Source organism: Solanum lycopersicum, chromosome 9, assembly GCF_036512215.1.
Source record: "Solanum lycopersicum chromosome 9, SLM_r2.1".
NCBI lineage: Eukaryota > Viridiplantae > Streptophyta > Magnoliopsida > Solanales > Solanaceae > Solanum > Solanum lycopersicum.
The window spans coordinates 19,472,526-19,497,518 of NC_090808.1; the positions used below are offsets into that span (position 1 = coordinate 19,472,526).

A 24,993-nucleotide genomic window follows, 5' to 3' on the forward strand; every position below is an offset into this window, starting at 1 on the left:
TCGTGGGAGGACGTCCTCTAGAGGGAGAGGACAACCACCTAGCCCATCTGATACTAGGGCAGTGACTCCTCCACCGACCGAGGAAGTAATAAGAGAAGGGGAGGATGGGGAAACTGAACAAGTGCAAAATGAGGAAATGCCACCCCAACCTACCCCAGAGATGATCAATCAGGTTCTGGCTTATCTTAGCGGGTTATCTGATCAAGGTCAGGCACCTCCAGTGTTTTCTGTGCCAACACCTCCGGTTTCAGAAGTACAACATGCGGCTACTATGGCTCCCCGCATGGATGTTCCATTGGACATAGGCACATTTCCACGTCTGACTACTGGGCCTATAATGAAAAATGATCAGCATGAACTTTTCAGTAAGTTCTTGAAATTGAAACCTCCAGTCTTCAAGGGTGCGGAATCTGAGGATGCTTATGATTTTCTGGTTGACTGTCACGAGCTACTGCACAAGATGGGTATAGTAGAACGGTTTGGTGTGGAGTTTGTGACTTATCAGTTTCAAGGGAACGCCAAAATGTGGTGGCGGTCACATGTCGAGTGTCAACCAATAGAGGCACCACCTATGACTTGGGCCTCATTCTCTAGTTTGTTTATGGAGAAGTATATCCCCCGGATTTTGAGGGATCGGAAAAGGGATGAGTTCTTGAGCCTAGAGCAAGGTAGGATGTCGGTTAATGCTTATGAGGCTAAGTTTCGTGCACTATCCAGGTATGCCACTCAACTCTATTTCAGTCCTCAAGAGCGGATTCGCCGGTTTGTGAAGGGGTTGAGGTCAGAATTGCGGATCTCGGCCTTACAGATAGCGGCAACGGCAAAATCCTTCCAAGAGGTGGTAGACTTTGTGATAGAAGTGGAAGGAGTGAAGCCAGACGACTTCACCACAACATCGACATAAAAAAGGCTTCGAAAGGGAGGTGAGTTTAATGGTTCTTACACTAGAGGACAGGGTTCGGGAAGATACTCAGTCCGACCAATTCAGTCTTCACTACAGACTGTAGTTGGGGGACCACCTCAGACCGGTCAGCACTTCTCCGAGGGGCATATGATCGACTCCAAGGAATGTTATGGATGTGGGGAGATTGGACATATTAGGAGAAATTGTCCCAGACCAAGTTACAGACCCCCAATAGCTAGAGGTAGAGGTGGTCATGGTAGAGGCCGTTTTTCTGGAGGGCGTGGTGGTCGAGGTAATAGTGGTCACCAAAACGGCAGAGGTAATGGGCAAACTGGGGCCACTACATCACAACATGGTAGGGGCAACGGACAGACGAACGATAGGGCCCATTGTTACGCTTTCCCTGGGCGGTCTGAAGCGGAGGCATCTGATGCTATCATCACAGGTAATCTTCTGGTTTGTGATTGCATGGCTTATGTATTGTTTGATCCTGGATCCACGTTTTCTTATGTATCTTCCTCATTTGCTAATGGTCTAAATTTACATTGTGAATTACTTGATATGCCTATTCGTGTCTCTACTCCGGTGGGTGAGTCTGTGGTAGTTGAAAAGGTATATAGGTCTTGTTTGGTAAACTTTGTGGGGAGCAACACTTATGTAGATTTGGTTATCTTATAAATGGATGATTTTGATGTAATTCTGGGTATGACTTGGCTTTCTCCGCAATTTGCGATCTTGGATTGTAATGCTAAAACGGTGACGTTAGCCAAGCCTGGGATAGATCCGTTAGTATGGGAGGGTGACTACACTTCCAATCCGGTCCGCATCGTCTCCTTTCTTCGTGCTAGGAAAATGATTAGTAAAGGGTGTTTAGATTTCTTGGCACATCTCAAGGATGACACTACCCAAGTACCTTCGATTGAGTCGGTTTCAGTAGTTCGTGAGTTTCTGGATGTGTTCCCTACAGATCTTCCTGGTATGCCACCGGATAGGGATATTGACTTCTGTATTGATCTTGAACCCGGTACTCGCCCCATTTCTATACCCCCTTATAGAATGGCTCCCGCGGAGTTAAGAGAGTTAAAAGCACAACTTCAAGAGTTATTGAACAAAGGCTTCATTAGACCAAGTGCATCTCCTTGGGGTGCTCCGGTTTTGTTTGTAAAAAAGAAGGATGAGAGTTTTCGAATGTGTATAGACTACAGACAACTAAACAAGGTAACCATAAAGAACAAGTATCCTCTTCCCCGCATTGATGATTTGTTCGATCAGTTACAAGGTGCTTGTGTCTTCTCTAAGATTGACTTGAGATCCGGTTATCATCAATTGAAAATACGGGCAACGGATGTGCCAAAGACTGCTTTTCGAACGAGGTATGGGCATTACGAATTTGTAGTGATGTCCTTTGGTCTTACGAATTCCCCTGCTGCGTTCATGAGCTTGATGAACGGGATTTTTAAGCCATATTTGGACCTCTTCGTGATCGTATTTATTGATGATATATTGGTATACTCAAAGAGCAAGAAGGAACATGAAGAGCATTTGAGAATGGTATTGGAAATGTTGAGGGAGAAAAAGCTTTATGCCAAGTTCTCTAAGTGTGAGTTTTGGCTAGATGCAGTGTCCTTCTTGGGGCACGTGGTTTCTAAGGATGGAGTGATAGTGGATCCTTCCAAGATTGAGACAGTGAAGAATTGGGTAAGACCTACTAATGTGTCAGAAATAAGGAGCTTTGTTGGGTTAGCTAGCTACTACCGCCGATTCGTCAAGGGATTCTCTTCTATCGCTTCCCAATTGACGAACTTGACTAAGTAGAATGTCCCATTTGTATGGTCGGATGAATGTGAGGAAAAATTTCAGAAGCTCAAGACTTTGTTGACTACCGCACCTATCCTTACCTTGCCAGTAGAGGGTAAGAACTTCATTGTTTATTGTGATGCATCCTATTCTGGTTTGGGTGCAGTACTAATGCAAGAGAAGAGTGTGATTGCTTATGCTTCAAGACAATTAAAAGTGCATGAACGTAACTATCCCACTCATGATTTGGAATTGGCCGCGGTAGTGTTTGTATTAAAACAATGGAGACACTATTTATATGGGGTTAAGTGTGAGATCTATACGGATCATCGTAGCCTTCAGTATGTCTTTACTCAAAAAGATTTGAACTTAAGACAGAGGAGATGGATGGATTTACTAAAGTACTACGATATCACTATCTTGTATCATCCGGGGAAGGCGAATGTTGTAGCGGATGCTTTAAGTAGAAAGGCGGGAAGCATGGGAAGTTTAGCTCACTTGCAAGCTTCTAGACGTCCATTGGCTAGAGAGGTTCAAACTCTAGCTAATGACTTGATGAGATTAGAAGTAAATGAGAAGGGAGGATTGTTGGCTTCGGTGTAGGCAAGATCTTCCTTTCTTGACAAAATTAAGGGAAGACAGTTCGATGATGAGAAACTGCGCAGAATCCAAGATAAGGTATTGCGAGGAGAGGCTAAGGAAGCACAAATCGATGAGGAAGGTGTTTTGATAATCAAGGGAAGAGTATGTGTACCCCGAGTTGATGATTTGATCAACACTATTCTGACAGAGGCTCATAGTTCGAGGTATTCTATACATCCGGGTGCAACCAAGATGTATCGTGACCTAAAACAACACTTTTGGTGGAGTAGAATGAAGCGTGACATTGTGGATTTTATTGCCAAATGTCCAAACTGCCAACAAGTAAAGTATGAACACCAAAGGCCCGGAGGAACACTTCAAAGAATGCCCATTCCGGAATGGAAGTGGGAAAGAATTGCAATGGATTTTGTGGTTGGTCTTCCAAAGACAATGGGTAAGTATGACTCCATTTGGGTGATTGTTGATAGGTTAACTAAATATGCTCATTTCATTCCGGTCAAGGTGACTTACAATGCAGAAAAGTTAGCCAAACTTTACATCTCGGAAGTGGTGCGATTGCATGGGGTTCCACTATCCATCATATCAGATAGAGGTACGCAGTTTACTTCTAAGTTTTGGAAAACATTGCATGCGGAATTGGGTACTAGATTGGACCTTAGTACTGCGTTCCATCCTCAGACCGATGGTCAGTCTGAAAGGACGATTCAAGTGTTGGAGGATATGCTTCGTGCATGTGTGATAGAGTTTGGTGGCCATTGGGATAGCTTCCTACCCTTAGCGGAGTTTTCATACAATAATAGCTATCACTCAAGCATTGGCATGGCTCCGTTCGAAGCATTGTATGGTAGGAGATGTAGGTCTCCCATTGGTTGGTTTGACACATTTGAGGTTAGGCCTTGGGGTACTGACCTTTTGAGGGATTCGATGGAAAAAGTGAAGTCTATTCAAGAAAAGCTTCTAGCGGCGCAAAGTAGACAAAAAGAATATGCAGATCGAAAGGTTAGAGACTTAGAGTTCATGGAAGGTGAACAAGTCTTGTTGAAAGTTTCGCCCATGAAAGGGGTGATGCGGTTTGGAAAAAGGGGTAAACTAAGTCCAAGATACATTGGACCATTTGAAGTACTTAAGCGAGTAGGAGAGGTGGCTTATGAGTTAGCCTTGCCTCCAGGGCTGTCCGGAGTGCATCCGGTATTCCATGTGTCGATGTTGAAAAGATACCATGGGGATGGAAACTTCAGTTTTGCTTGATGAGAACTTGTCTTATGAAGAGGAGCCTGTTGCTATTTTAGATAGATAAGTTCGCAAGTTGAGGTCAAGAGAGATTGCATCCATCAAGGTGCAATGGAAGAATCGACCGGTTGAAGAAGCCACTTGGGAGAAGGAGGCGGATATGCGAGAAAAATACCCACATCTGTTTACAGATTCAGGTACTCCTTTTCGCCCTTGTTTTCCTTCTTTTGATCGTTCGGGGACGAACGATGGGTAAATTAGTATCTAATGTAACGACCCGTTTAGTCGTTTTGAGCAACAGACTTCAATTCTGGAAAAACTGGCAGAAGCGACGGACCCCACGACGGACCGTCAAGGGCACGACGGACCGTCGCAGGGTCTCGTTTCAAAACACTTAGAAAATCTGAAATTGGGTACTAAAAATCGACTCTCTGAACTTTGTGACGGAATGGCAGGACGGACCGTCACAGGTGTGACGGACCGTCACAGACCCTTGGTGGAAATTTGGGTCTCTGAACTCTACGACGACCTGCAGGACGGACCGTCGCAGGCACGACGGCCCGTCACAGGTTGCGCCAATCCCAGGCAGAGTCGGATTTCTGGTTAAGTTTTAAGGGACGTTTTTGACTATTCTTGCCTTAATTATAAAGTTCGTGGGTTTATATTAATAACTCAAATTCTTGAGGGGTTAAAAGAGGTAACCCTTAGTTAATTAGTGGGGTATTATTGCCATATTTTATTCTTAATTATATACTAATTAGGGTAAAAGAAAGAGGGTTGGAATAAAGAAAACAGAAAGAACAAGAGAGAGAGGGAGGATCGAACGAGAAGGGAGAAACAAAGCTTGGAGAAAGATTTGCTTGCTTGATCACTAATCTTCGGTGGAGGTAGGTTATGGTTTCTCTTACGATATTCGTAGTAAACTCTTAATAGAGAATGATATGTATTGATAATATTGTAAACCCTGCTATATGCTTATTTGTATGCTTGCATGAATATGATTATGTGATTGTGATAAGATAAGCATGATGAAAATATTGAATCCCAAATCTTGAAAAGAAACTTTAATATACATTATTAAGGATGATGCCTTGGTATAGAAGAAGGCTTGATGAATTAAAGAATTAGGGGATCGGGTGTCACGAACCGACACGTAGAATTAGGGGATCGGGTGTCACGGACCGACACGTAGAATTAGGGGATCGGGTGTCACGAACCGACACGTAGAATTAGGGGATCGGGTGTCACGAACCGACACGTAGAATTAGGGGATCGGGTGTCACGAACCGACACGTAGATATAGGAGATCGGAGTGTCACGTACCGACACAAGAGGAATAATGAATATGAGGGATCGGAGTGTCACGTACCGACACAAGAGAATTAAAGATAATGAATCTTGAAAGATGTTAATATACTCAATCTAACGAACATGATTCCCAAATGAGTATGGTATTGAGGCTTGAGTCCTCATGTGTGAACTTGACGGTAATTGTTAATGATATAGTATTTGTTGTTGCTATATGTTGAGTATCATAGTCAATTTTATGATATTACTTGGTATATATTGATTTCTATTTTGAGTTGGCCGATGATATCTACTCAGTACTCGTGTTTTGTACTGACCCCTACTTTTATGTTTTTCTTCTTGTTATTTGTGGAGTGCAGCAAACGTGCCGTCGTCCTCAACTCGACAGTAATTCTAGCCAGTCTTCGTCACACCGGATCTTCAGGGTGAGCTAACGCTTCTAGCTTGGACTGGATCTTCTCCTTCATGTCTTGATGCCTTGAACTTCCGGCACGGACTAGCTTCTTATGTATTTTTAGCTTCTTAGAAACTCTTAGAATTAGTAGATGTTCTTGTGATGATGACTTCCAGGTTTTGGGAATAATAGATGTTGAATATTGATAGTTATTGAATTGATTTTATTAATGAGTTAAGTCTTCCGCATTATTTTCTGCTGTTATTACATTGAAATGTTAAGGTTTAGATTGGTTGGTTCGCTCACATAGGAGGGTAAGTGTGGGTGCCAGTCGCAACCCGGTTTGGGTCGTGACATATTTATCTAAAGAGGAAAATAATTTTTAAGAGTTAAAGAATTTTTTTATCATGTGTATCTTTGAAAAACTATCTGCAAATCATATTTTGTGGAATGAATTTTACTTGGCAAATAGTGTTGCCTTTAAAATTCTTTAGTTTGCAAATTAAGATATGCACATCTTTATTTGAAAAAATAGTATGTCAAAATGTATAGCTAGAAGACTATTGAAAAGAAAAATATTTCTATGTGATAAAGAATATGTTTAATTTTTTTTGAAAACTAAAAAAATAACAAATTTTTTAGCTTTGTACTTCATGCGAAATTTGATTGCGTCTGATTTTTGTAGAACAAAAACTTTTGTAGTTTCTACTTTGGATAAATCAGCTATGCATTTAATTTGAAAATAATATAAAAATTTCACATCATAAGTCAATATTATACTTTTGACTTTCTATAAACTTCACTATTATATAGAAACAAATTGTACAAAAAAAATTATCTTTATTGCTAGTATTCTAAATAATAAGTGGTATGCCTTTTTCTGATAAATGAAAAATTATCAGTGACTTATAGTTTGTGATTTTGTGTCTCTATGGAATGCATTTTATCAATGTGTAAAGATTGTCAAACAGAATTGAAGCAATATAATTCTTTTGTAGAATAATTTCCAAAAGAGGTTTCATACTGCCAATGACATTTTGATAGTCTGAAAAAATATGTGGAAAAACTATTTTCATATAGTTAAAAAATATTTTTGAGTTCACATTTAAAATGTGGTTTTTTTTCTTATGATTAAGATAAAATTAGACTTGGTGTCTAATTTAATTTGGTGTTAAACATATAAAATTCAGTGATACTTTTGTATTATGTTAGAACCACAAAATTCTTCGAGTATATTCGGTGTTATGGTTGTTGAGTTTCTCTATTACTAGTACATGTTGTGACTAGTATGAAACTACAAAATTATATATATACTTGTTCAAACTAATTGTGTTCTTTTATGAAAAAAGTGTCACTTAAAATGTTGTGATTTTTCATGAAAAGATATGTGTATTATAATAAAAGTATTTGCATAGACATGAATATTGACAAATAATCATTTGTTATATTTTGTAAAAGAAAAATTTGGACTATATTGTCTTTATTGGACCCAATAAAACATTGTCCATGGGTAGTTCTATAACAATCAAATTGAAAGTTATGGAAAGGTCTTTCTGAAAAGAATATTTGACAAGGTGATGACTCTAAAGAATGTTTGTATCACACAACATTGTAAGAAATAGGAACAAAATATTAGTGATAAAAAGTCTACCTCGTGAAGAGCTTTTCAAACTCAATATTTTTATTTGTTATTACTTGCTTGAATCAGTTTGTGGCATGAACACTTGAGGCATGTCAAATTAGAAAATTTTGTAAGGAAAATTGATCAACTTAAAATTTTTGTCTCACTTTGAGAGAAGTGAATAAAAATATCATGTTTGTGTGGAATCTAAGTATGTTGAGCATTCTTATAAATCTGTTGAAAAATATTCTAATCTAGTAGAGTTGATTTACACTGACATTTGCAATATGAACTCAACATCATCTCGTGGTAGAAAAGAAATATCTCATAATTTTCATTGACGATTTCACTCTAAATGACTGTCTATTTGCTAAATAGTAAGGATGAAGCAATAAAAATGAATAGACAATACAATATCGAAGTTTAAAATAAACTGGGAAAAAGATAAGAAGTGATAAAAATGAAGAATAATAAATCTTCTTGTGCAGAAATTTGTTTGGACAGTGAAATATCCATCAAATGATTGCCCTATTCACCTCAATCTAATGAAAAACTAAATGATGAAATAAATGATGGATGTATTATTTATAAATTTGGGTTTACCACAAAACTTGTGTGTAGAAACTATCCTTACTGCGAAATGGAACAACAAAAAGTTTTGGGGAGCAACAAAAAGTTTTGTCTTTTAAAAAAGAAAGTGATTTTGTTTGTTCAGGACAAAATCTATTCCATATGAGAAATAGAAAAGGAAGAAAATTCAACTTGAAATTTCAAATTGTGGAGGGTGTCAGCAAAAGTTCAAGTTCCTATTCATAAAAGGATTAAAATAGGATTGATGATTGTGGACTGTAAAATTACAATTAACCAGTCTAGTGAAGGGTCTAACAAAAAAGGAGAATATACTTAATAAAGAGATTCAGAGGCATAGTAAATGTCAAAGGACATTTACTTCCTTCAAATATGATTTTGTAAAATTTTCTTGTGTCTTTTGTAGACTCATCCCTTTGGAAATATGGTGTCAATAATGAGATTGATGCAATTTTGAACAACCATATTGGAAGTTAATTGATCTTCTTCCAGAAAATAATAATTTGGTTCAAAGTAAATCTTCAAAAGAAAAATGAAAGTTTATGGAACTGTTGATAAATATAGAGCAAGACTTGTGTCAAAGGTTTTAGACAAAAGCATGGTCTTGATCTTGTCGATATATATTCGTCAGTATCTAGAATTACATCTCTTCGGATGTTAATATTATTGGTTGTGGTATATGACCTCCAAATTCATCAAACGAATGTGAAACAACTCTGTTGAACAGCGTATTGGAGAAAGAAATTTACATGAAACATTCCAAGGATTTTGTGGTTCCTAGTAAAGCAAAGAAAGTGTGTGAACTTGTTAAGTCACAATTGGAGTGTGCTACAGTATTGAAAAGTATGATGTCTATTACAAAGTGTGCGCAATCGTATATAGCATGTGCCACTAATGAACTTATTTTGTTCAAGAGTGATCCTAATCAAACTCATTGGATAACAATGAATTTTTTTTTGGAGTACTTAAGAAATACTCAAAACTACATCTTGTATTTTAACAATATCCATCATTATTGAAAGGATATAACGATACAAATTAGATCACCAAAAAATGAAGTAAAATCCACGAGTGGATATGTATTTAATCTTGGTAGAGGATAAGTCTCTTGGAAATCTTCCAAAAAAAGACATGTATCGCTAGCTTTATAATGATCTCTGAGCTAGGTGCTCTGGATAAGGTCGGTGAATACAATGAAAGACTCCAAAATTTTTTGATTTATATTATCTATTGGACCAATCCATTTGCATAAGTATGCATACACTTTGATAGTCAAGATGCAATAGGCATGACATGGAGCATGATGTATAACAGAAAGTCTCGTCATATAGGACATATACATAATAACGTTAGAAAACTACTCTCTAGTTGAATTATCAGAATTGACCATGTAAAGTTAAAGGATAGCGTGTCAGATACACTTAAAAAGGCCTAACTAGAAAGAGAGAGAGTTTAAATATCATATAAGGGAATGAGTTTACGGCTTAGGACAAGTCATCATAGCGGTAAATCTATCTAGTAGACAGGAGATCCCAAGAGCTATATTCAAGGAGAAAAACAAAGTTGTGACTGACAGTTTGACATTGTCAACCAACTCAATCTATTCTCATGATGAAGACAATGCTCATGAACAAGGATACAACATTAAGGCTTGTTAATGAGTTAATAAACCTTAATGGTTTTGATGATTTGCTAAGTTTGTCAGAGTTCACCATATAGTGTATCTTCGCGATAACACAGTTAGAAATCACCTATGTGAGTGTGAAGTGTAAGCCGCTTTGGAGATGATGATTGTCAAAAGCTCATCTCTCTATACACTAATGAAACCAGGAGGTGTTCATGGGTAAAACAAACACAATCGTAGGAACCATAAATGGTAAAGGGTTAATTGTGTGATATATGGTTGTCTAGGTATACATCAAAGCTCAACGATTCAAAGATATCGCATCTACCGATTGACCGAGTATATTCGATATGTGTTCACTATGGAAAGTCCAAGGAGAAACCTACTTATCCAGATGTAATTAATTCTTACTTGTAAAGTACACATATTTGTCCATTTCTTTGTCTATCATTTCCCATTCATGAGGGGGATTGTTGGATTTTAAAAGGTGTGAATGAAAAATGAAGATCTATGACTTTTACGAAGAGTTGTGCCTTTTATGAAAGGTTGCAACTTTTGTGAAAAGTTATGACTTTTATGAAAAGTTGCGACTTTTATGAAAGGTTGTGATCTTTCGTAAAGATTGTGATTCTCCAAAGGTTTCTGACCTTTTCGGTAAGACACAATAAGAACCTTTTCACACTACCTCTTTTTTTTTCCTATAAATTGAGGGATTTCCTCTCATTTAAGTTGAACCCATTTTTGCACTTCTTCTACTACTACTAAATCTAGTATTATAAGTATAATTTATTGTTGTTGAGTGACTCGCTAACACCAGCGTTTTGGATATTAATACACTTGTGATTGAAATCATTCTATCCTGGGAGGACATATTCCAAATCAAACTTCAGATATTAGAGGGGAATAATTTCCTTAAGAGGACATTGTGCATTGAGTAGGTTTGATCTTCTATTTGTTTTTTTCAGATTCTGGTATGTGTTACAGATTTTAGATATGTGAATTAATTTATCTTCTGTTGTTCGTTAGTTCATTAAACTATAGTAACTTCGTGTTTCTGCAAAAAAATTTGCAATTAGTATGATTCTTTGAACATAGTTTGACAACAATTCTTCTTTAAGAAAAAAATTTCGCATATTTTTTATAATCTGTTTCTTATTCTAATTTCTCTACTAGTTTTAATTTTCTAGTTGTAAAATGTTCTTAAACTTTGGTGTCTTACCAAGTTCATCAAAGTTTTGTTCTAAGTATCTTAGGAATACAACATGAACAACAGGAAACACCTCCAACAAAATATTTTGAGACTTTTGTAGTAAGGTTGTGCACCATATAGTTTTACAGAAAGAGTTTTCATTTTAAATACTAACGAAGGGAGCCTGTTTATGAGAAACACAATAGTCAAGAAATCTTCTACCCATAGGAACACGGGTAATTTGACAAGAAACAATAGAGTCAAACCAACATAAAATATATTTCTATGCTTGTTTCAGCAATGTCATTTTGTTCTGGTGTGTTAGAACATGAAACATACCTGATAATTCCACAACACTCCTGATGCTATTGGTAGTTTGTGCTAATGAATTCACCACATTTATCACACTGAAATATTTTAAATATTTAGAACTGTTTTTCCAGCACTTACGAAATTTTAAAAAGTATTTTAGGAATTCTGATTTCTTTTTTAATAGATAAATCCATGTAAACAGTGTTTTATTATATACAAACACTTCATAATACCTCGTCTGTTGAGAAGAATCAAGAGGAGCAAGCCCCCAGAGATCACAATGTATTTTCAACAAAGGTTCTCCTTCAATTTTATTTATCAAGGCAAATGGTAATTTACATTGTTTTCCGAATTGACAAGTAGGACACATAGTAGGCACTTTATTCAAACTACTAACATCAATGCTTAAAACTAAGACGTAATACATAAATGTGTCCTTTAACCTGATTTCAAATTACGTTTATACCCTTCAACTTTGGATGTGCACAAATAAACACTTAAACTTGTATAAAGTTGAACAAATAGACACATATGTCCCACATGTCATCCTACATGTTATTTTTTATCCTACGTGGTGTCCTGCATGTATTATGTCATGTAAGACTCATGTGTTTATTTATTTAAAAGTTGGATAGTTAAAGTGTCTGTTTATGCATTATGAAAGTTGGAGGTCAAAGTTAAAATTTGAAGTCAAATTTAGGGTCCAATATATGTACTATGCCATGCAATTATTTCTACTAAAAATTTTTAATGACTTCAAGCTATATTGTCCTAATCTAACATGTCATATGTTGTATGAGCTCTATCAGTCTTGAGATGCAGTTAAGGCATAAACGTTATTATCCTCAAAAGGCATAGAGTCCATCTTTCCTAGTTCCTTTGTTCAGTAGTGTCCTTGTCTTCGTTTCCCTTACAACAAAGTTAGATCATCAAATTCAAGAGTGTATGAGTTATCATTTTCAATCTTATGGACTGAAAGCAGATTCATAGTGATCTTGGGAACAAGAAGCACTTTCTTAGATTTCAATCCTGGTTTATTTGTATTTCCAATAAAGGAGTGAAATCTAAGTTTGATGTTTGAACCATTTCCAACACAGATAATATCATATCCATCATAAATTTTGAGATAAGTTAGATAACCTGAGTTGTTTTGACATGGCATTGTTGGATCCTAAGTCCACATACATGTCATCTTCTACTGATGTGTTATGCATATATACAGACAATAGAGCTTTTTGTAATTCATTTGAAGCCTGACATGAATAATACCATTTGTGGAAACATTTTACAACAACGTGATTATGCCTACCACAAATATGACATGACTCCGAGGTGTATTATCCTTTGTTCTAATTCTCACTTTAACTATTTTGGTTACTCTAATTATTGTTTCCTTGTACAGACAGTCTGAAACCTCTTCCCTTGGCGTGGAACTTATTGTTAGCTCGATCTTTGTGGGAATAATTTCCTTTTCCCCCTGCCTCTTTGAGTATAAAATGTCATACTAAAGTTTTGTTGTTGTTGTGGAACTTTTTCTTCTTTCTCTCATGTCATATTTCATGAGAGCATTTACAAACTAATTTAGAGTAAGATATGCCTTAGTTAGCATGATAGTCCTAAATGTCTTGTATTTGGGAGCCAAGCCTCTGCAAAGTTGATAACTTCGCAATCCTTGTGTATGGCTACAAGTCCATAACATATCCTTTGAACTCATTATTGATATATTCATCAATTTTCTTGCTTCCCACCTTAACATTTTGCAATTTTTGTTTAAGTTGGAACTCTGTCCTTTTTGTCTTGAAGGTGTGTTCCTGCAAACACACACCTCTCCCCATCCTACTATCAAGTACATGCTCTCCTCAAACAGATTGCCTGAGATCAAACTTCTGAGTAGTGCTGACAAAATGAGCCCATATTTTGGTGACCAGTCCAATTCGTCCATATTTTAATGGGTCGGGCGAATCATTTTCACATTGTTAAACTATGGGTTGATATTCATATTTGACTTATAAAAATATGGGTAAAATATGGATAAACTACGAGTAAAATATAGGTAATATATGAATTTGCCAAATGGGTTAAGCTTCTAATTTTTATTCACTCAAAATTCATGATATCACTAAAAATAGTGTAACTTCTCTTTCTTTTTTATCTTATTCTATACTAAACTAACTATACTTCTCTATAATTGAAATGTGAAGTCTTTGACCCTCAAAAAATATATAATTCAAATTTACATTTCTTTTGTTAATTATAATTACATTTTATTTATTTTTTAATTTTATATTGGATAATCAATAATAGTGCAAAATAAGCAAATCATATATTAGTATTAGTATTGATATTGTTTAAAGTGCATTAAACATGTTTTAGTCCTATAATGCAAATATTCATTTACTTTGAAATTAAGAATATTTTCATCTTGTTATTACATAAGTTTATTTTATATTGAAAAGTTATAGGAATTTTTTATTTTTATGATATAATAAAACTAAATGAAACATGTTCAACATTTTTCATTTAAAAATAGACAAAAATATCTTCTTCATATTAAATTCTTAAGTAAAGTTTTATTTATTCATGAAAATATGGGCAAAATATGGCTAAACTAGTATTATATCAAACCCATTTATTACCCAATTAATTTCTATCCATATCAAGTTTGGGCGGGTTGAATTATTACTCATATTGGGTTTACCTGTTTTTAGCCCCGCCCATTTGCCACCACTACTTCTGACTAAGACATCTTTATCCTCCCAAACATCTTCATTGTTGTTATCTTCAACATCCTTCCCAGTGCCAGTTTCAGCCGCCTTAGATTTAGTAGATGGTGATGTAGTTGTTGCCTCCTTGATGAAATATGTTAGTTTAAAACCTGCCTTCTAGATTTGATTATTATTTCGTTTAAGTTTAATGGAACATGAGGCCATGAGATGAAGAAGTAGAGAGAATACTGATTGAAGTGACATTGCTTCTATTTTGAAGGGAAAGAAGTAATCTTTAGTTCTCAACATTTACATACACTATTAAAAAACGGTCCTACAACAATGGTAGGAATTATTGTTGTAGTTTTCAAAATTGTTGCATCGTCACTATCTAAACGAGGGTTAAGACCTTTCGCACCAGCTGATATTAGTAGGCGTTTGACCATGTGATACCATATCATGATATGATATCATGAGATGGAATCAGAGTTTGGATATGTGATTTTACGCTGATTCCATTTCATGATTCCATATTATAAGATGTGATATTGTATTCTCCAAAAACCATGATATGGAATCATATGGAAATGCTATATCATGATTTGAGTTATCTTAATACAAAAATTGATTCACGGGTTTATATTTTGTTAAAACAACCCCACATTTATATCTACTAACCATTTATTTCAAAATGTAAATTAAATTTATAGTCACATATTACTTTTTAAAATTTATTATTTTCACCAACAAAAAAATTATTATTCTCACTAACATATAGTCACTTTAACTCACACTTCACGACTGTTGAGTAATAAAATCTTGAAGTGGCTGTGAAAGGTTTCTTTTTTACTCAAATATATTGATAAAACAAGGGAAAATTATATGAAATGGCAAACATTCATAACTAATTATATATTAGGGGTATAGTTTAATTTATTTACATTATATAATTATAGTTTATTTTATTTTGCTATAATTAATGGGGGCCCACAACCTATTATGTAACCAATTGTATAAAAACCTTATTTTCTAATTTTGTATATAATTATACACAATCTAATTTTCTCTTTCCTATTCACAATTAATTTTCTCTCTCCTTTCCACATTCGAACGTCTTCTCCTACATTTAATACTCCAATATCAAATTTGAATTTTGAATTTTTGTCCAAAATTTCAGTAATCCCTCCCGAAGTTGAAGTCCCCTCCCTAAGTCGAAGTCAATTTCGTAAGTACTCCTTAATTTTAGTTGTTTACCTTTTTTTTTCTAACTTATCTAAAAATTGTATATGTGTTCTATTTATTTTTTTCCATATATTTTGATGAAATAATCGTTTTCTTGTTCTTGATAGATCTGAAATTCGTCAAACAATGAACGAATCGTCTACATCTTTGAGGATTACCAGAGGTAGTCCTTTGCATGTCAATGTTGTTGACATTTTACCATCCTTTTCAATGGGGCTAACTCAAGAATTTGGGGTTAATGTAGGGTCTTTGGGAAAATCAAAACAACTTATACAAGAACAAACCATGGAAGAGCTGAGATCAAAGAAAAAAAAACGACCCTATGACAGTTCAACAAGTTATTAAAAATGCCAAAGCTAGAGGCATTAAAATTGTACAAGGTACAAGAAAGAGGAAAGTTGTAAACATTGAATCAGAGGAAAATGCTTCTGAAGTTGTAGGATCTGTAGAACTTCATAATCATGAGGTAGTGTCTTAAAACACAAAATTAGATACAATTTTTTTTGTTAATTAGTTGTCAATATACAAAAACTATTAAATTAAGTATTGTATATAGTATATTCCATGTGAGTAATTGTATATAGTATATTGCATGTTTATGTTATTTTTGGTTTTTGTATATATATACAAAATAGTAATTGGACTTAGTTATACAGATGAAAAATTTGAATATATGATTAGAATTTGTATATTCTATTAGTTATATACAAATTTTTGAAGTTAGTATATATTAAGTTTACATATATATACAAAAATTGATATGTACATGTCTGTTTTAATAGCTGGTAGTAGGGATTGTATATAGATGGGAAAATATCATATGTGATTATAATTTTGTATATTGTAGTAGTTATATATTAATTATTGAATATAATGTATTGAATATGCATATACAATTAATAAAAACATTGAATAAGTGTCAGTATATACTATATACAATTAAAAACCTGAATAACATATATCTCTTGTTATACAAATTCGTAAAATGCATTTTGTACATGTATATATTTATTCAATAAGATTGTATATGTATATTTATTGCAATCTAATTGGATGTGCATATACAATAAAACACATTGAATACATGCTGGTATGTACTATATACAAAAAAGGTAAGTTCATGTATATAAACAGAAAATAATCTGTGAATGACTTATTTTTTGATTTTTTTTGTATATATAGGTAGGTATGTATATACAGAAATTAATTTGTACATGACTTATTATAAAATTATTTTTTTTATATATATATACTATGTTTATTTCATACACTTTTTTTTATTTTTTAGGAAGTCAGATATATTTGCAATAACCGTGAAAAAAGGACAATTCACATGCAATGTTATACGCAAATAAACACATTGAATGAGCTTCAGAATAAACTGCCTCCAAAGCAATATAATCGTATATGTGCATCATCGTGTTTTGCACGGTTAACAGCAATGAGACGATGTCACGTGCAAGCACAATTGTTTAGATGCATTATGTTGAGGGAGTTGGAAGGTAGTTCTGTGAATGCAATACTTTTTTATATAAATGGCACAACGCTTCGATTCACAATACGGGAATTTGCCATTATTTCTGGTTTGAATTGTTCTGATAATGGTGCTGACTTCAACTTTGATACTGATCAACCCAATAGAATCATCGATGAGTATTTTTCAGGAAATTCTCATGTCACTAAAGCTCGTTTGGCTGAAGCTTTTAAAGCAAAGGTATGGGGTGACAATCAGGAAGATTCATACAAGTTTGGGATTCTATATTATATACATGAGTTTTTCATGTCCGCAGAACCTACTACAACAACAATAGATAGGTTGGACTTTGATCTGGTTGAAACAGGTAGATTTATGGATTATCCTTGGGGTCGGAAGGCTTTTAATGAACTTGCTAAATCCATAAACAACAAGATAAATCCATGTGGACAGTACTACAGAATTCAGGGCTTTCCACTTCCAATGCAAGTTTGGTTCTATGAATGTTGCTCTTATGTTGATGACAAGATTGCTATCAAGGTTTCTAGTCACATTCCTCGGATTATCAATTGGGTGACTAAGAACGACCATCCTCGGTTTGATTATTTCATGAAAACAATTTTTAATGATGCAGATAATCCGGTATGCATTTACTTAATACAACTTGTAAATTATAGAAGTTAGTATACATTTACTTACTACAAATTGTATATTACATTTTTATTATATTGAATTATAATTTTTCATTATTATGCAGATTAAGTTCAGAAATATTGTGCCAACAGCGATGGAAATTAAAATCCTCAAACTTCCAGAATCGACAGAACAATCAATGTCTCAGGGCCTGCAGACTGATCACAATAAAGTTACAAATCCGGATGATGATTTCCAAAACCCCCCAGTATAACAAGCAGAAAAGGAAAAGAAAAAGTTATTGAATGTTCTTCACCGATTAGGAAAAAGAAAAAGCAATCTGTTACAATCATCTCTTCAACAAAGGCAGTTAAGACATACACACGAAGATCAATGGCGCGCAAAGCCACACGATCACAGGCCATCAATATCAACAGTGTTGCGAAACGCAGTGATGCAGGTACGTCACACAACAATGAAAATGTAGAGCAGAAAAGTGTACAAGATAGAACACAAATGGGGCAAATTAAGAAGTCAACAAGCATTACAATATCGCGTGATGAATTTGAAGCATTCAAAAATGGGTACTCAAATATACAATTCAAATATATGTTATTTGAAAAGATTATATACAATTATTAATAAAATATGCACCTTTTTCACATAGGTCAAGGACGAGTTCGCTGATTTGAGAAAAATGCTTGAAGACAAATTCAAAACAGTGTTGGAAGCCATGAATTCCAAGGTATCACATGTATAAATTTTTTGTTTTAATTATTTATATACAATATACTTTATACTTATGAATACAGTTGTATATATTTTTTTCCAGGGTAATGTCGTCAATGATGATCAAGAATCACTCATCGGAGATGTTCATCACAAGCCCACATACACTCCACATGAACCCCAAAGTCATTCTGCAAATGTGACAGAATAAGAGGTATTATTTTTCTTTATTTATACATTAATTCAGTTTATACACATTTTGAAATGAAATAAAATAAATTGTATATAAGTAAATTCAGTTTATAGACATATTGAAATTAAATAATTAAGAACTATATACTAGTATAGCTTAAATTATACATCAGCATATTACTTATTTTTATACTGAATATACTACAACATATTTTCTTATATTGTTTACATTATAATGAGGCTACATTTGAAGATGTCATGCAAGAAACGCATATCACTCGTGTTCATTAGTTAAATACCAAGTCTTCACAGTTAGGTGCACAAAAAAATCCGATAGGTCATCAAAGTGCATTAAAAGATCGTGAGGTATCCGTAAATGATTATATACATTTTAAAATTTATTATAATGGTTTATAATCAATTTGTTAGATATTTAAGTTATTATTTTCTTTTTAAGCTGGGAGATAACTTGCAAGAACTAAACCAGAATTCTCCACTGTTGGATCATGTTGTTTTGGGTGATAATTTGAATGATGTAAGTGGCACTGCCTCACAAGATCAATTAGTGTTGTATGCTAATGTGGATGCCCAGCAAAATGCCCAAAGGGAAACTGAAAGTAGCTCAAACAGTCGGGTAATATATAACATATACAATGCTGCATCTCACGAGCGTATTGCAGAAGCAGAGGAGTCTATTATAGTTGCAGCGCCTATACAAATGGTATACATGCCTGATTCAAATCAGGAAACAGTTGTAACTGAATCACAGGATGAATTGCCAGTCCATCTTCTTCCAAGCGTGAACACACTGCAAAACATTGTATTACAAAAACAAGTTGAAGCTGAAGTAACACTCATGCCAGCTGTTAGGCATAGACGCCCAGGTCCATTCAACATATCTCCGTACATGACTTCGTTTGGTTCGGATGCTGGTAAGCAACAATTATTTATGTTTACATTTTCATAAATAAGCATATTGTTTGCATGATGTAAATATTTATATACATATCTTTTCAGGTAGTTCGTCCCGACAGCCAGTTGTGTTTTACATGAAACATCCATTTGTTTCATTGTCTGATAAGGAAGAGTCTGATTTGTTTTCAAATTTTTGGATATGGCTGAAAGAAGACTTACTCGTCAAGCATTACAAAAAGTAACATTTTTTTTATACACTTGCATTTTTTATTGTTTATTTTGTGTAGTTATTTTGTATTATGTATAATAGAAACTATGCGGAGGATCGCTACAAGAAAGGAAAGGCAATATTACCACAATTATTTAATTTTGGTGTAGCGACAATTGACAACAAGAATTGGTTCTACAATATCGGGTTTGAACGCCAGTTGATTGATAACTCAGTATGTTTCCGTTTTTATATTATTAAAAATATTTAAATTAAATAAAATTGTATAATGTATAAATTATAACATTATTACTCATTATATCACATCACATAGATGTCTTATTCTACTATATAAGGAAAAAGGCCAAATACTCCAACAGTAGCACATACAAATTCACAAATCTATGTTGCAATTTCAACACTGTTTTTCTAAATGCTTGGAATGCATATTATGGAATAAAAGGTGACCTTTATAAGGAAGTGTTAGACGAGATGATTATTGATTATATTAATGGATACAAGATGCTAGCGTATGCACCATGGCACACAGTCGATGATGTATTCATCCCGGTTAACTTAGAAGGCAGGTTACATTGGATTCTGATTGTCATATCTTTCAATGATCGATGCATCAAGGTGTATGACTCAATCAACAATTCTCTTCACCACTCATTTGTTGTCAATCACATCAAGAAGTATGCACAGCTTATACCAATGTATCTTGTAAAGTCTGATTTCTATCAAAAGAAAGGTCTGGATATTGCAATCCACCATCGATATCAAGGTCATATCGTATATTATTCATTCGAAATTGTATATGTGGAAGACCTTCCCCAACAACCAGCTGCTAGTTTGTAAGTTATAAAATTCAATAAATTTATATTTTATTGAACATAGTTACACTTTAAATAGTATAATAACAGTTGAGCTGTTTTTTATATAATTTTTTTAGGGACTGTGGAGTGTATGTTGCGTCATACGCGGAGTTCTTGAGTGAGAGGAAAGACATTCCAGCAGTTTTAGACCCAGAAGAAATTCGCCTTAGATACGGTGCATTGTTGTGGAATTACGGCAATCAAAAGATACAAGCCGGAGCTGTCAGTGATATTGAAGCGCCTTTAAAACCCGTCATGAATCGCACACAAAACAACAGTTCTGAAAGGATTACAATCCAGTAGGTTGATACCTTAGTTGTTGTTTTGGTTTTTGCGTTGACAGTTTAAATATTAGTTGTAGATTAACAATTTTACGATAATTTTTGTTTTAATTAACTCGTAATATCATTTTCTTTGTTTTGAACTATCATTTTAGTGTTATAAAAATATATGACACTATCTTTTTGTGTTATTTTGTATAACGTAGCATATAAATAAATATATACATATACAATTTAATTGTATAAAAACTACTTTTAAAACTAAGTGTCTTACATTTACGAATTTGTATAACAAAAGATATACGGTCAGGTTTTTATTTGTATATATTTTATAGTCGCACTCATTTCATTGTATAAGGTATATACTCTATATTAATGTTCAGGTTTTTATTTGTATATAGTATATTATTAACTGTTATATTCACATAAATAAATACATATATATATATATATATGTTGTTCAGGTTTTTATTTGTATATAATATATACTAGCACGTATTCAATGTATGTTATTAAATGTATATGCACATACAATTAGATTGCTATATATATATATATATATATATATATACAAATTCAATCTTATGGAATAAATATACATGTACAAATTGCAAAAGATATATGTTGTTGAGGTTTTTATTTGTATATAGTATATAATAGCACTTATTCATTGTTTTTATTAATTATATATGCATATTCAATATGTAGTTCAGGTTTTATTTGTATATAGGATAAAAGAGTTTTATTTTTATATGATCTACTTATTTAGTGTTGAACATTTTATCATGTTGCGTGCATATATACAAATTTAATTTACGCATATTGAGTATAATATTTACTTTTGTAGGTCATACAACACACACATTAATGTACAACACATAACAAAATTAAGACGTAGTTTAAGTATTATAAGTATACAAAAACAAAGATTTCAATTAAGTCATAATGCATATAGTTTCAAATCAAATTTAATCAGGAAAAAACAATCAGCCTTAAATATCTTTTGGCTTATTTCTACACGAACGCCTATTGTGACCTACCATTCCACATGTGCTACATGTATTTTTCCCCTTAATCCTTGATAACTCTCTTACTGTTTTTTTCCGAGGCTTACCCTTTGGCCTGCAAGGAGGTCTTTTAAATTTTGGAGGTAATACGTCATCAGCAATAACGCTATTCGGAATCAATCATGCCTTTACATCCGGTAAAGGATGTATAGGCATATTATATGTCTTCAACATTGTCATTGGTTTGTATAAATCCGAGCAATATTCATCTGGTGGTAGACTCTTCCATTTCAATACCGCCCAAGCCTGTTCACAAGGTATTTCCTCGTACTGAAATCTTCCACAGGTGCAAGTTTTTTCTTTTAGACAGACTACAAAATATCTCCCATCATCATTAACATTGTGCACATATTCCGTTAATGGTACAACCTGCTCATTTATAAATACAATTAAATGAAATGATGTTCATACTAATATATACAACTAAATTTTGTCAACACTCCTAAATATATACTTATTCTTAAATATTACCGCCATTCTTGTGCTCAATGCTTCATTGTCTGTTAGTATGTCATGGTATTTTCCAATCAATGATGTGAATGTGCAGGTTGCCTCCTTCTTGTAGTCATGATTCCACCTTTCAAGTAATAGCCTTACCTCTTCGAGAAATTCAAAAATAGGCAATTCTCTAGCTGAAACAAGTGCTGCATTTATACTCTCAGCAATATTTGATGTCATGTGCCATCCTCTATGTACTTGTGCATAACAAAGAGCCCATTTTTCATATCCAGCTAAATCCAAATACTCTTTCACTCTTATACCTTCTTTTTCTACAGTCTCCATTAACACATCAAATTCATTCTTTGTGCAAGCTTTTGCCATTGTATAGAATACACCAGATAACTTCTCATGATATTTTCTAAACTTTTTCTGAACGTTATTCCATAAATGCCACATACAAGCATAGTGTGGGACATTAATGTATACATTTGTAACAGCCTTTATAATGCTCTCATTTCTATCAGACACAACACACATGTTACTCCTCTCACCGTATGCTTCTTTAAGTTGCTCAAAAAATCAAGTCCACGCAGCATCATTTTCTGAATCGATAATACCATACGCAAGTGGAAATATATGTCCTACAATAATATCAAAATCATATATTAAATGTACATATACAACAGATTCACGTTTATACATATACATTATTACACACACACACACACACACACATACACACACACACACATATATATATATATGTATATGTATATATATATATATATATACCTGCGCCATCTGTCGTGCTTGCTGCAACAAATGTACCATTATATGGACCTCTCAGATGACTACCATCCACCACGACTACTGGTCTACAATGATTGAATCCTTGGATAAATGTATTCAATGCAACAAATAGATACAAGAACTCATTATTTGTACTCTTTTTCATACGTATATGAGACCCCGTGTAAGTGATATCCATCATATATCCCTCAAAGCTTTCAATGCTTTCTCCCTGGCCCTCCAAGCCATCATATAGTTAACATCAACTCCTAGATCAATCTTAACATCCTTTCTTATATCAGCTGGTGTATATTTACGTTTATGATCTACAAATTTAGGTTTCACAACCTCCTATTAAATTGCTAGTTACATGTTTTTGCGAATACTCTATCTTTTAAAAGACATGTATGCTTTTGGTTGAATGCTCGAATTCTGAAAATTCCAGATTTGTTGATATTAGAGGCCTTCATTAACCATTTACATTCTTTAGAAAAACATTCCAGAGTGTAACTGCATATAATTTTTAATATAGTATACAAATTTAGTTTACAATAGGCAATAAAAACATTTATACAGTTTAAAAGTCACTATTTGAGAGGCACACTACCTTATTGAATTTGACCGAGTAGTTTTATACTGAAATCTCTCTTTAATCGCATATCTTTCCATGACTGCTTTCAAAATTGATTTGTTCTTGTATACTTGATCAACCTCAACATGCTTATTAGATTCGTCTGAAATCACCCAAGTTATATCAATCGATAAAAATGCAACATTTGTATCCTCCGGTTCAACAACAATCATATCATGACAATCATTTTCTGCAACAGTTGCCAACACCCCCATCTCTTTACACTGAGAAATCTGTCTATCACATGAATCCAAAATAGTTATACAAATAGGAAATTTGTTAAAATCAATGTTAGCCTTTTTTAGCATTACGTACACTCTGACACCCATGTCATTGTGTATGACCATTCGTTTATTGCTTTCTTCAACCTTGTACTCAATCTTCAAAGTCTTATTATTCATATCAACACCAATTTGTTTGGCAATAGTAGTATAAAAATCAAGAAACGTTGACTGTTCCTTAAAAACTACTCCCTCTATAGTATAATCAACGTAACAATTTGTATCATCCCATTTTCCAGAATGCATAACCAAAATAGCTAATGAGTCCATTATCTGTACATTTATGAAAAAGAATATTTATATATATTTCAAATAATTCAATGAGATCATATATACAATTAATACAACAATTTTTATACAATCAAATTATTGAAATTTTATACTGTTAGTCTTTTTAATATAAAACACTACATCTACAATAGTGTATACTTCTTCCAAAAATAAATCGTATGACATAGAATTTTTATATTATTATTCTTCTTAATATACAAAAACTACATCTACAATAGTATATAATTCTATCAAAAATAAAACACATGATTTATGAATTTATACAATTATGAACACTGATATTAATATTGACGCTTTCAAAATATACAAATACCGCGAATCACATATACAATTACATGAACAATATATAATTGTATATTGCAAATTTTCAGCTTAACAATATCATATTTTGAATTTTTTTTTTTAAAAAAAACACTCACACTAACGAATGAACACAAATTCAGCTTAACAAAATCATATTTTGATTTTTTTAAAAAAAACAAACAATCGAAAACAATTCACAAATTCTAAAACCAATAAACAAGAAATTTCATCGAATAAAAACTTACCTGTATTCGATTGCCAAAATTGTTGAACTTCAATTTCACAAAGAGCAAAAAAAAAGTAATTATTTTTTTGTTTCAATGGCTGTATGAATTTTTTTTTGAATTTGAACGTTTGGCTTGAAAA

At 33.6% G+C, this 24,993-nt stretch overlaps 1 protein-coding gene across 1 annotated transcript; it reads right to left on the bottom strand.

Annotated features, from left to right (window-relative positions):
* Window positions 1-22,011: 22,011 nt before the first annotated feature.
* LOC101259780 (uncharacterized) lies at window positions 22,012-22,869 on the bottom strand. The gene is made up of 2 exons (XM_004246738.1): window positions 22,363-22,869; window positions 22,012-22,260 (listed from the first exon to the last, which is right to left on the bottom strand). Exons 1-2 carry the CDS (start codon window positions 22,867-22,869, stop codon window positions 22,012-22,014), a joined length of 756 nt encoding a protein of 251 aa, XP_004246786.1.
* Window positions 22,870-24,993: the final 2,124 nt, after the last annotated feature.

Bases quoted from the DNA above. Each gene is read 5' to 3' on its own strand.
- LOC101259780 (XM_004246738.1), bottom strand. From the start codon at position 22,869: ATGTGTGTTGTGTCTGATAGAAATGAGAGCATTATAAAGGCTGTTACA. The intron at 22,261-22,362 runs GTAATATTTAAG...ATAAATGAGCAG, and splicing joins CATTGAGCACAAGAATGGCG to GTTGTACCATTAACGGAATA.